This window comes from Odontomachus brunneus, unplaced genomic scaffold (genome assembly GCF_010583005.1).
Source record: "Odontomachus brunneus isolate Ranch 3 - 2012 unplaced genomic scaffold, Obru_v1 Obru_scaffold_011, whole genome shotgun sequence".
NCBI lineage: Eukaryota > Metazoa > Arthropoda > Insecta > Hymenoptera > Formicidae > Odontomachus > Odontomachus brunneus.
In genome coordinates, this window is record NW_022639461.1 from 1,600,759 (window position 1) to 1,614,423 (window position 13,665).

The following is a 13,665-nucleotide window of genomic DNA, read 5'->3' on the forward strand; positions in this document are numbered from 1 at the left end:
GAGAGAGAGAGAGAGAGAGAGAGAGAGAGCACCAGCGACAAGCGAAGCCGGTTCTCGCAAATTTAACCGTCAGCACACGACCCTCTTTTCCCTCCATCTCCTGTTCGGGCGCGTAAGCTCGTAATTTATTGCTCTGCTATATAGATCTTTAACGAGTCGCGTTAATGCTGCCGCCGCTGCTGTTGGCGGCGGCGCGGGCGAGTAATGGCGAGCCGATTTTGTTAAACATTATTAAAGTCGTTAAACTCGCTCGATCCGAGCGTTATTGTGTCCGGTGACAAAGAGGCATTGGGGCACTGGTTCGCCCCGCCGAGTTAGTTACGATCGTGGGTGTTCGATCGTTGCCGCAGGTTCCAATCTGAAGAATGGAACTCCCGTGCCACCTCCGAGGCGAAAGAAGACAAACAGGGGCAGACCACTGCCACCGAAGCCGGACGAGATTCCTGAGGACGTAACCACCAATTTGAGACGCGGCGATACGAGCGAGGAACCGTTACACCTGTCGGTCAAGCAGCCGAAGACGACGAGCGGCGACGATCGGAACGGCGATGTCGAGACGCGAGAATCGGCCAAGATCAATGCAGAAGATGCGAAGCATGAAGGGCGAAGGGCCAGGGAGGTCTACGAACATAAGGCAAGTCGGTCGCTTTGCCAGAAGTGAAGTTTCTCGTGCTACCGACAACGAAGAGCACGCTTAGCAAATTATAATAATGAAATTGAGCTCTAGGGGATAAGAGAAATTATGAAATATTTATTCAATCCAAAACTTTTGATCCATTCTTTCGATTATTTAACGAAAACGATATGTTTGCAAAATGATACTCTCAATCGAACGAGCAGACCTGTAAAATAGTTTGAACACTTTCCTTTTACTCCAACAATCCATAAACGTGAAATTAACGTGACAAAATCAAGAAAAGGTAAAAGGAAAACTGCATGTCGCATTAATTTTAGTAATATTTAGTGATTATACGATACGAATAAGAGAAAAATATCCAGACTAGTTTGCAAGTCTGCTTGATCGATCCAAGTGTCATTTTATGAGTGTATCTTTTAATTTCACATTTTTTGCAAACATTTTTAGCGTGCATTTTTTCGCTTCTGACGTCATCAATTAAGAGTTCCGCGGCGAGGAATCAGGAGCCATTAAGCAATCTCATTTGTTCAGAAATATTGCCGGATAGATCCGCCTTTGCAAACTTATATATCCGAATCCATGCATTGGAGTAAGAACACACGCGTGCTGACAGGAAGCAAGCTAATCTGGAATTCTTCGCGACTTCGATAACGAAAGTAATGACTTCCCCGACAGGTTAACGGCACCGGAAGGATAATATCCAGCGACGTGGTTTCCGGCAAGCGAACGTCCGCCGACAAGAAAACTTCGAGAACTTCGGAGCCAGGCCACCATCACAGGAAAGTTCTCGAGAACGAGGAATACGAGAGATTCGCCAGGAGCGAGTCGATCAAGGGCTCTTCGACTCCTAATCGCCAGGACAGACGGAAGTCGAAGGAGCTCGAGAAGCGGATCAGGGATCCCCCGAGGGACGACGACAGAACGGAAGCAAATACAAGGACGAAGAACTACAGCACCGTTAGCTTGCCGAATTACGACGAGTTGGACGTGTCTAGGCATCCTGCGAAAAGTACGAAGGACGAGAGAAGCGCGGGCGAGAAAATGAAGTCGAAGAGACCCATCAGAAGCAGTACCGGCTCGCTTCCGGCCGAATCTTTCCTGTCGCCCTTCTCCGAGGTTCAGTATTATAATTCCCCTGTCGTATTTTATCAATCAAACGCGGAAATTCGTGTGAATCCACACAGGAAATCCGCGAAAAACGCGCCTTAGTCCACGAGAACGTCGCGCAAATAAATCCACGCAAGTTTCGTTGACTGAGAGACCCGAGAAACCGTTGATCCGAGATAAAAAATATATCTGATAAATGAGAGAGAGAGAGAGAGAGAGAGAGAGAGAAATACTTATTCGGTGAGTATTTATTTTCTCTTTCGGTGCAAAATCTAACTTCAAAGGAAATTTCGGAACGCAGGTGCGCGATAGAGTGTTTCTGAGATAATTTTGCGATTGGACTCGAAATCGAATTTCGATCTGTGCTTTCTTGTTTCTTTTATTCAAGCGAGACACCCGACACCACCCGCTTTTGCCTTGAATTGTCGATTTTCGGATAGGCATGGACGCGCGAGAGTAGCCGTTATCTCTTGGACTTTCTCCAGAGGCATTTCCTTCTTCTTGACCTTTTCTTCCCTCTTAAGTAATGATCACACTCGCGCTCGTCTCGATTGCAGAAAACTAGCGTACGCCTCGAAGATTACATACCGCGGCGCGGCAGCGTCGAGCATCTGTCGCCGTATCAGGTGCTGGGTAAGCTGGGCTGCAGCGAGAACGAGGTCACCGACGGCGGATTCATGAAGTACGATCCGAGTAAATTGGAGGATTGGGACCTCAGCGACATCAGTAATTGCGACCCGAACCGGCGTCTCTCCATCGAGGTACGTTTACAACGCGGAGCTGCGTTGAAATCGATATTAAGCTGACGCGCCGCGGCGCGCCGTTTTTCCGACGGGAAAACCAATCGCGCCGGAAAACGCGAGATTTCTATCTCTCGGCTTCCGGATCGAAGACACCTACGAATTTGCACGCGTCAGTGAGAAAAATTGCGATTTTTGCGCTTTTCAATCTTTCGCGCGCGATGCTTCCCTACGAAGGCAGTAACGGATCTACTTTTCGTATCCGATGAGGAGCACAACGAATGGGTATAGTTGCGAGCCGCTGCTTACGAGATTGCGTAGAAACCAGCTTTCAGAGATGTTGAAATGGCAGTAGAAAGTGTGTAAGCTCTTTATTACACTCTCATTTGATAGATAACAATATAATAAGGATGTTTCCCTTCCGTTACAATTCTCGTTTTGTATAATCGAATTTCCTTGTAAATAGTAAATTAAATAAATAAATAAATGTATTATCTACGGGAAAATACTCTTTATACAAAACGAGAATTGTACAATGAAAGATTTAAAAAAAAAATACAAGTATCTTTATTATATTTTTATCTGAACTGTGGAGTACAAATAATTCGAACATAAATATTCTGCAACGATACTAGGATAGCATACTAAAACTAATTACACAAGCTCCTTGGTTCATCAAAAATACTGAAGTGCACGAGAGGTACTTGCAGATGCCTACAATCAGAGAAGAAATCAGAACAAGAAGCTCAAAATACTGTCAAAAATTGATTAACCATCCAAATCAATTAGCAAAAACCCTACTTAACGACAAAAGACAAATAAAAAGGTTGAAAAGATATATACTGAAACTATCAAATCGATAGTTGGACACATAATGGGATGACGATCGTGGGATTGTTCCACCTAACAAGTCAATTTGCTAACAACAAACCTGTTTATAGTTAATGCTGATTGTAGATACCATCTAGGAACAAAAAAAAGAAAAAATATTTTTATCCGTCAAGCAAGAGTGCAATAAAGAGGCGCTTAATAATGTTCACACTACTGTTACACTTCAGCTCCTGTCAAAACCGATTGCTACGCAAGTAGTGATTGTCGCAATTGCGACTGTTTGATACAATCCAAACTTCATCGGAAGAAATAAATCGTTTCGCGAACGAATGTATCTGTAAGAGCTTCACCCATATTATCCACGCGACCCACAATCGATTGAGAGAGGAATCGTCTCAAAAAGAAAGACGCGTTCACTCGCCCGTTCGTATATCCCTATGCTTGAATTTCAGAACTTGCCGCGAATCGAAATCCATAACGACGAGACTACGGAGAAGGGGCTCTCTAAGGGAGTGGATGTTGTGGACCATTCGCGAAACGCCGAGATCGGGGAAGCTGAGACGATCGAGGCCGAGGTTCCGTGCATTCCTCGAGATATGACTTCATCATTGCAGAAGCCTGAATCTTTCGGCATGACGCCGTCGCCGATACTCGATTTCGATAAAGAACCCGACGATTGGCTCGCGGATCAAAGCAGGTATTGAGATCGAGATGGAGATCGATATACTTGACGCGAAATTGTGTCACCCGAGAGGTTCACACACATAACGTTAACGAGAATTTGTTTCTTCTTTTTTTGTTAGATCGTTAAAGTACTTCGATCCACCTACGATGTCGGAGTTTCATCAAGCGTCACCAATCTGCGACTTAGCGACGTCGCCAGCTCGCAGGGAGCCATTTTTTCTGAACGAGGAGCTCCATCGCTCGGCTTTGGGTAAATCGACAATCTATTAAAATAATATAAAAATCAGGTGTGAAAAGATATTACAAAAATACTATAAGCCTTCGATGAGCGCATTGAAAGATCCTAAATTCGGTTTTCTCGACGAAAGTCCAATTGATAATCCCCCACTATCGAGAGAAATCTTGGTTGCGAAAAAAAAGAACTTAACGCGTTCGCTACCACGGCTTATTTGCGGAATTTTCTCCACAGACCACGTTATACCTGTGATCGTGTAATTTTATAGAATAGAATTGGTCTGTGTTTATACGTGGATACACAAAGAAAAATTGTAGCTATCCTACACATGTGACGTTGGTAGTTTAACGTGTTAAGTGAAATCGAAAATTTGGAGTAAAGGTGACAAATCGAAGTGACAGATCGGTGCACGCGTGACGTATCGGTAGCGAACGTGTTAACTATCTTCAGCCTGGTAATACGATCCTAATCGATTTGGTCGATGGATATGCCCCGAAATTTCATAGAATCCTGCGACTTTGCGCGCGCAATCTCGTTGCGATCTCTCCGCGCTCGTAAGTCCGGTGAAATCCAATGAAAACGGCGCGAGAGACGATGTCGGGCTGCGGAAGAAGTGACGACGAGTGAAATTCCTCTCCCTATTTACAAGAAATCGTCGGCTATGTAAACTGAATATACGTCCGACCGCTCGATGAGGGAGACAGAGAGAGAAAGAGCGCGCGCGCGCGCGCCTCCCTCTCTCTGTACGTACTTATCCGCTCTCGGATTCTATCCTGGTCGGGTAATCGTCTGGAGTGTAGAAGGTATCCAACTATTCGCGTACGTGACTAGTTAAACCGCGGACGTTCCATTTGGCAGATACGATCGGCGGGTCCTGCAGGAACGGCGCCGTCGCCCGGGAATCCGATCGATCCGACCAATCGAGGCTGATCTTCGGCCGTAGCTTGTCGAACGAGAGCGAGCCCTACGACGATCCGTACGAGTCGAAGGAGTTGCGTGCACATTCCGACGTAACGAACAAGTTAATCAGAACGATATCGGAGGAGTCGCTACCGCGGGAGATGCTGGAGGGGGTCGACGACGAGGAGATCGTCGACTTCTTCGACGAGAAGCTGGTCAAGGATACGACCAACAAATTGAAGAAGGATTGTCAGGATCAGCGAGTGAAGACGCCACCGCCGAGCCCCGAGCCGAAGATCAAAGCTCAGATCTTGGATAATGATCATTCGACCTTACTGAAGGTGCTGAATGACGAGGCGGCCGAAGGGAGTAATCTCAGCTCGATGACGCCGAGTCTCACCGAGCTGGAAGCGGCACTCTCGGACATGTTGGAGAAGGAGGATCAGCCCGACGAAATTACCAAGCGAGAGGGGAACGCCGACGGCAAGCCGGCCCTGAGCCCCGTGGAGAAGCTCCTCGAGCCGGAAATCGTGCCCGTGGAGAAGCGCAATGCGATCGATACACCTGTGATGGATCAACATCGTTCAGCGAGCGATGATGACATTCTAGTCGATAGGACGCCCGAGCATAAGACGGACCGGCTGTCGGTGTCGTTGGAGCAGATACTCGGCGATACGGGGTCAACGCCGAAAACGAGGAAAGTGTCGTTTTGCACCTGGGACGACAAGCCTATGATGGAGATCGACCTGGCAAACGGCGGAGTGCCCGAAGCGCGCGCGAGTACGCACGGCGCGGCGAGTCCCGACCCGAAGGACTCCATCGTCCAATCGACGCTCGAATCAAGCTCGGACTTCTTCTGCAGTTTCATCGAGGATATCGGCCCTACGACCAAGGGCAACGCGAGCTTGATCGGAGACGCGCCCGAGAAACCCGTCAGATTGTTTCAGAATCTGGAGGACGTGGCGAAGGCTTTCGACGAGCACGTGCCCACGCCGCCGCGCAGGAGAAACAGGAGTTCGGGCGCTACAAAGGAGCTCATCGAAACCGTGCAAAGTTATCCCGAGGACCCCGACCCACGTCCCAACGACAGACTCATTTAGTCTAACCCCGGGGGGGTCGCGCGATCCTGTAATCTTCCTTCCGCTGCTATATGCGACGACACACGGATAACACGATCCCAAAAAGTTGTGTGCCACGCGAATTGTTGACGCGTTTAATCCATTAATTCGTAATCCCCGTAGGCTTATAACAGGCGTGCTATTAATATAGAGAGAAAAAAAAAGAAAAGAACAACAAGATGTACAATGAGTGCATTGTCACGTGAACTCGAGCTTCTTTTAACGCAAGTTTAACAAGAATATCGCTGCGTCGCGGACGCACTATGATTTTGTGTTCCACTAGAGTTCCTCAATGTTAAAACATCGTCTTCCATTTGTAGGGAGAGAGCGAGTGAGTGAGTAAGTGAATGAGAAAGTAAGTGAAAGAAAAACGTGCTTTATTATTTCGTCTTAAAGCTTCTCTCTCATTCCAACTAAAGTTCTTCACTTACATAACCCTTAAAAATGGCGGACAAGATACAGACCAATCAGGAATCATCATGCTTTGTCCTGACTTTAGGAACTTTAGGTACCACCATATTGTACGGATTGTCGTGAAGTTACACAGTGTAAATCTTGGAATTGTATCGGATTATCGATAAAATACAGATAAATGAACTCTTCTGAGGAGAAGAAATCAAAGTAAGAAAATCAAGTACAAAGGACGCAAGGTGTTTCCCGCTGATGACGAGCGTGCTCTGATTTTGCGCGCCGCGACACTACGTCGGGAAAATGGGATTTGAAAAATATTTTCCGTGTCGTTGAGAAGAGAAATCAAATTGCTCCGTAGATCACGCGGAGGGGCAAATGTTTTCCCATGCGAGCATAACCAGGAGAACAAATAACGCGAGATCTCTGCGAATTCTTGGCGAATGTACACGTCCTGTGTTGACGTTACATATTCTCTCCGACCATTTTCCTGCATACGATAGTTAAGTGCATCCGGATAATCTTGGATACACTCGGGGGAAGTCACGAAAATTCCCTTTTTCGGGAATTTTCCTCTTTATGTCTCTCATTATTCATTTGAACTCCTCTTCCAACGGACGCATGCTGTCGAAATTCACATGGTTCGCAGAATACCGTACAATTATTTTGCTTTTGTGTTCTTCTCAATTAACGTCGTCGCATTAAGAAAAAATATTTGAAAATTTATTTGTAGGATGTAAAATTTATTTTAATGAGGAAATAATGGTTAAACGTGAAATACTAGAAAATAAAAAAAGCTGCTGAAATTTTCATTTCAGCGAAATAAAGTTTATTTCAGTGGAGAATAAAATTTATTTCACCGAGGAATAAACTTTATATCCCACAAATAAATATTGAAATATTTTTTTCTCAGTGCACGTCGTCTCATTTATGGTGACACTTAATTTTCCAAGTTTATCTCGGCTTCGTTATAAATTACTGTCACAATCTCTCCGAATATATATCCAAATTGTTTCTAATTGGAAAAGTTAGGAACGTCATTACGGAGTCTTAGAAAAAAAGCTCGTCGCGAGACACCGTTCACATATATGACACAAATCGGCCCGGCTTTTAATCTTCGCGGGTCAGCATGCAGGGCATGATCCGCGATGAGAAGTTGTCGAAGAAGAAGAAGAAGAAGAAAGAGAAGACGCGGATGGCACAGAAGTGAAAGACGAAGTTTCTCATTATGGGCAAGCTTTGTGCGAGGACTCGTGTCGCACTTTAATCTCGTTCGCGTTTGAGGAACCAAGTTCTTGTAACATACTGTACGTATAGCGCGCATCAACTTCGCGACAAGTTGTCTAATAATTATCGTTGTATAGTCGTGACTACTGTTGTGTGCGAGTTTCAGCTTGGAAGCGAACGAAATAAAGAACATTACGCAACAACTCTCGTCATTTGCCTCTGTCCTACGTTCTGCCACGTACAATCGCTTTGTGGATCCCATTTGTTGGGAGGTTCCATTGCTCATTCACTAGCAAAAGATCGTTTAACCCTTTGCAGCGCAGTGACACATGTCACCTTTCTTTACACAGTCTTTTACGATTTCTACATATTTTTCAATGAGCCAGAACGACTTCAATGGTCATTATTGATGTACTAGAAATTTAAGTGTGCGATTAAAGTGCGCACATTTTGGCTTATTGAAAAATATGTAAAAATTATAAAATATTGTGTAAAGAAAGGTGATACATATGAGTACGTCATTATGCCGCAAAAGACTAACGCAATGAACGAAACGATAAGAGACAGTGAGACGATAAAATGGCAGCCGTGCCGAGCTATCGAACACCGGCAGAATTCGGAGCTGCACACTCGAATTCTTCGTGTAATTTGTTGCGCTTCCGTTGTTATTAGAGTTATTACACTCGCGAGATACGACAGCTAGCGCCGACGGCCTGAGCTTTCCTCGATATCGGGGAAACTCTATCCGCGCGGGGAAGATTGATTTTTCGTTTGCGTCATTATTTCATCGGTAGGCTGTCAAACCGTGTTTAAGACGCGCCCCGTTCCTCTGCTTCCGTTTCGAGCCAGGTATCCGCTTACTCATTAACTTTTTTAATTATCTACCGCCGACGAAACCCCTTCTTCACGTTGCGCGCTTCACGGACCGACCTTAATCGTCTTAAAGACCCGTTATGTTACCGCGAGGAACTAGATGGAGCCTTCCTTACTGTAATGCAGGTATCACGTGCACGACTTACTTTTTGCACATCTCAAGATCGAGCTAATCGACGCGAAATGTTGGATCCTCAAGGGAAATTGACACAATCATGATCGAGAAAAATTGAGTAAAAAGGAGGGCACGTATTGTCGCAAGGAGTAAGAATGAATAAAGAGTCAAGGAGAGCTCGAACGAGCTCGAACGAGTCTTATATCCTAATCTTTGCGCTTTTAGAAATCCCGTATCACGAGTTCCGTGAGCGGCCTGAGAAGTTGAAGAGCTTCCGAGAGACGACAAATCTGGGAAAACTGTGGTCCGAACGCTCTCGTGTTCCCGATGCGGTTTGAAATTAGCACGAACGGATTATAAGACCGGGCTGCTCGTGACACTTCTATTAGTGGCGCGGAAGGAAGACGGAGGAAAATTCATCTCTCTCCCTCTTTCTTTCTGTCTGTCTCTCTCTCTCTGTTTCTCCCTCTTTCGTTCTTCCTCTTCCACTTCTTTCATCATAAAGTCGGTGCGCGTGCGGCCCGCTTCCTCCTGACGTGATGCATCTTGCAGGAACTTATTTTCGCTGCGCCTTTCTCGATTCCGGCTCCGTCAGGATAACCCCACTAGCTACTAACCTCGTTTTTCCGCGTACTTTTGCATTCGGAGCAAACGAGAAAAGCGAAAAAGACGCGACGGAAAAGGGAAAAATCACGGGGCAACGCAATGAAGAGCCGACGATGAAAGATCCCCTACGATGCACCAAGAAACACCGGCGGGAATAAATTTGGAATCGTAAATTACGATGCTATCTCCCGCACGAGATCGAGGATCTCGGAACTAATCGGAATAACAGCGTGGCTCTCCAATTGGGTAGTTCACGCGAACGGCTTGCGAGAATCGGCCGGCCGACGCGGAACTCGGTTCGAAAGCCGTCGTAGAATATTTTTTGCCGCGGCTTACTTGCGGATGCACACAATACACGAGGCGATACGCAGCCAAGTCAACTGCCACGATAAGGACGAGACGATGTGACACTTTGTCGAGAGGACTTAAGCTTAATCTCGAACGAGGTAAGTCCGTCTTAGGGTGTACTTAGAGTAAGGTGCGACCCGAGCGGAGAGACACTCTCCGAGTAGGTATCTCTTCCGGAATATCTGGTATCGCGCGACGCCTCCCTATCCAATAGCTTGCGTTTCTAGGTACGCCAAAGTACGTGGCAGCTAGTCGAAGAATTCGCACGAGAACGTACCGAGACCCCGAATCCTACGACTAGAGTTCCTCTAATCAGAGTTGGGATGAAGCTTGATGATTCCGGATTGGTCTGCATCCTGTCCGCAATTTTTAGAGATGACGTGAGTGGAAGTGAAAAAGAAACTCTGATAAAAAGAGAGAGAGGAGCTCTAAAACTGCAATGATAAAGCATGCTGTAACTTCTCTCTCTTCTTTTCTCTCTTTTTCTCTCTCACTCATTCACTCACTTACTTTCTCCCTACAAGTGGCGGACGGTGTCCCAACTCTGAATTGAGGAACTCTACCTACGACGAATGCGAAACGAGGAGATCGAACGGAGAAGAAATTCTCATGTGATAGGCGAAATCTCCGCGAAGATAAATCGGCCAACGTGGAAAGAATACGCCCAAAAAAAATGGAATCTTATTCTTAGCGGAAATCCTCTCTTATATGTGGCCTCAAGAGGATTTTTCTGAAACCGAAAAGAAAATATTCCTATCCTCTAGAGTACCCTATTAAGATCATATACAGGGTGAGTCAGTAATTATTGCTACTTTGAATATTTTTGAATCAAAAGACAAAGGTGATCTTATAATCTTCGAAGTTATTTTTTTTCAGACAAAAGCACAATTATGGTGAGGAGCTTTTTTCCAAGTAGAATAGTTTCGAAAAAATTATCTTTGTTTTTTGCTTCGAAGATATTCAAGGTAGTAACAGTTATATATTGACTTACTCTGTATAAGAGTATCTCCACTAAAAATAAGATTATTTTTTTTTAAGTGCACGTATCATGCACACACATACAGCGAGTTGACCTTTGATCGAAGATTTCATCAGCGGGATGCATAATTTATATTTTTTTAATATCTGATATTTTTAAAAAATGTCCAAGAGTTACAGCCCTGATCGTACCGTCAAGCTATCGTTACCGTTTTATCGGAAATCGCTTATCGGAATCGATCACCGCACATCGACACCTTGAAATTTGGGGCTCGAGATATGAAAGATCGGCTATCCGAAGTCTTCGGGATCCCGGCCGACGTGCTTAAAACGCGAATGGCGGTTTTAGTCCTACCTTCGTTAATCGCGGAGTGGTCGATACGACTTTGGATCTCCGGCCGCCCCGCCGAGGTATACCCCGCGCGCATAAAAGGGGTTAAGCGAGCAGCATGAGTCAGCTTTAAGCGACCAGATTTATGGACTACGACAACTATTTAGATAGGCGGGACAAAGAGCCCCGGCGATCTCTCTCGGTTTTTGTCTGGAGGAGGTCTAGGCGTATCGGCGAGTCCGACCTCCTCGGCGACTTTCGTGCGCACGAATGCGCCGCGGACGATGCGGCGGAGGGGCTGTGTATTCGCGACCCCATCGAAATATTCGGCACGAAGGCGGGCGGAATCCTCCTTCGCGAGTTCCGGCCGGCGCACGGTATTTCGGCTTAATTAGTTTTTCGTCCGCGGATAATCCGCGACCACGGCGATTTGTCACCCGGGCGCTCCCCCGAAGTTTACGCTCGCGGAGAATTAAGGCACGACGGAAGCAGAAGAGGGGCAGAGAACGGCGGGCCGGCGGGGATGGTAAGCGCGTGTTCGGGCCGACGAGATTAGGACGATATTTAAACGAGGAGGAGAAGCATTCCCGGCACCCCCGAGGCTTCTGTCGTAAGTCCCGAGTCAGGGCAAGTTCGCGGGAGGATTCGTTTTATCGTTCGCCGTATAATTTGAGGATGTCGCCGGCCAAGAAACTACTCAAGTGGCTTAAATCTTTAGGCCGCGTGTTGGATCTCCGATAAGGGAGTCCGCCGCCATTTACCGGTCACTTCAGTTGAGCGTTTACGTCCTCTTAATAATGTTTCGCCGCGTTGATTATTTATCCCCAATGCTTTTCGATAATTATCTCATTTTCCGATAATTAATTCGTGTAATGCAGGAACACGCACGCGCGCGCGTGGGAGAGAGACATGCGTTGCGCTGCCTCGCTCATTAAACAGCGAGAATCCTGCGAGCATGGAGCTGTTTTAATAAGGAATTAATACATACACGACCGATAATAGACACGTTCGTCTTGTATGAACCATAAAGATATAAGTTAGCAGTCGCTTACACACACGTCGATGGCAAAGAAAAGGAAAACGTGAATGCGCCCTTAGCAGCCTCCAAGTATTAAACTGCTCGTAAAAGAGCTTTTACGCGATCAGACTTTCGCAATGAAACTTTGAGTCTCTCTCGGAATCGATCGTGCGCCGCCGACTCGAGCCGGGAAAGGTCCTCGTAAAGTTTTCTCCAAATAATTTCGTAAAATTGTGGTTTTCCTTTTTTTTTTCCCAGAAGAGGATCCCGTTTACGAGATTGTAAGAAGCTTGGCAAAGGACGAAGTTCAATTCGGAAATTTTCGACCCAAGGCTTTTGCGAAAAGCCGGCCATCCTCCGCACGATTCTCGAGGGCTGAGTAATGGTGTGGTCGGATCGCTACATTGCGAAAGAAATACTTGAAAATTTAGATGTAGGATATAAAGTTTATTTTTTTGCCGAAATAAATTTTATTTCACGGATATAAATTTTATATCGCAGGAATAAATTTTACATCTCACAAACAAATGTCCAAAAATATCTTTTCTCAGTATATTTTGGTTCTGCATTTCGCATTGTGTTTGGGACAGAATAATATGCTTTATATGTTTACATCATTACAATCATTTCTTCTCAACGTGTAAAAGTATTTTTTTTATAAGATTTTCGCCAAGAACATCATCTTTCAACAATTATTCACACCTTGAATTTAATGATAAAGTTCTTCACGCGATCGTGACAAAGACATCGTACGCGCGCATAGCGTGCTGTTTAATTGACAAATATTTAAGGGCACTTTCATAAACTAATTAAAAAACTACAACAGATCGCCGGCACATTAATCGCCGCGTCTATCGATCGGCGCGAACAACAACATCGCACGGGCGAATTGCCGGGTGAAACTGATAAGCGGACGATTTACATAAGTGCGAGAGCGTAATATATCTGAGAAAGTGGTAAGAAAGAAAGGCAGAAAGGGCGAGAGCGAGTGAGGGAGCGAGAGAGAGAGAGAGAGAGAGAGAGGGAGAGAAAGAGAGAGCACGACGACGTGTACCTTACTTAACGGAGCGCTGCGGAGAGAGGTCTGAAAAGCTCAACGATGACAGAGAGCTTTAGAAAAATCTAACCCACCTCGCGGGGAATGGAGGAGAAGGCGGTGAGCGAGAGCAGAAAAAAGGGGAGAGAGAGGCGAGAGAAGCTGGGAGAGAAGGCAGCACAGCGGAACGGGCTACCGTGAACCAAGGCAGTTATGACTTTTTTCTCAAGTCGACCCTCGCTGCGGAGCTCTCTCTCTCTCTCCCCCCCCCTCTCCTTCTCTCTCCTCCGAGTTTCCTCCTATGCGAATACCGCATTAAGGGAGACGCACTCAAACTTTTATGGTGGCTCATGGTGACTGAGTTCTCGATATATGTCGACGGGCGATGTCGCCGCGTTTTACCGCGACTTCTCTCAGCACTTCTCTCTCTCTCTCTCTCTCTCTCTCTCTCTCTCTCTCTCTCTCTCTCTCTC

General features: G+C 46.0%; 1 protein-coding gene across 2 annotated transcripts in view; it reads left to right on the forward strand.

Moving 5' to 3' along the window:
- The window catches only part of LOC116840675, a 29,121-nt gene extending 22,705 nt beyond the window's left edge, over positions 1-6,416 (forward strand). For both annotated transcript variants that reach the window (XM_032807712.1, XM_032807711.1), the window contains exons 5-10: positions 351-634; positions 1,313-1,753; positions 2,302-2,505; positions 3,768-4,012; positions 4,119-4,249; positions 5,093-6,416. In XM_032807712.1, coding sequence (XP_032663603.1) covers positions 351-634; positions 1,313-1,753; positions 2,302-2,505; positions 3,768-4,012; positions 4,119-4,249; positions 5,093-6,234 — 2,447 coding nt within the window. In that variant the 3' untranslated portion in view covers positions 6,235-6,416. The remainder of the gene's footprint in view (positions 1-350; positions 635-1,312; positions 1,754-2,301; positions 2,506-3,767; positions 4,013-4,118; positions 4,250-5,092) is intronic.
- Positions 6,417-13,665: the final 7,249 nt, after the last annotated feature.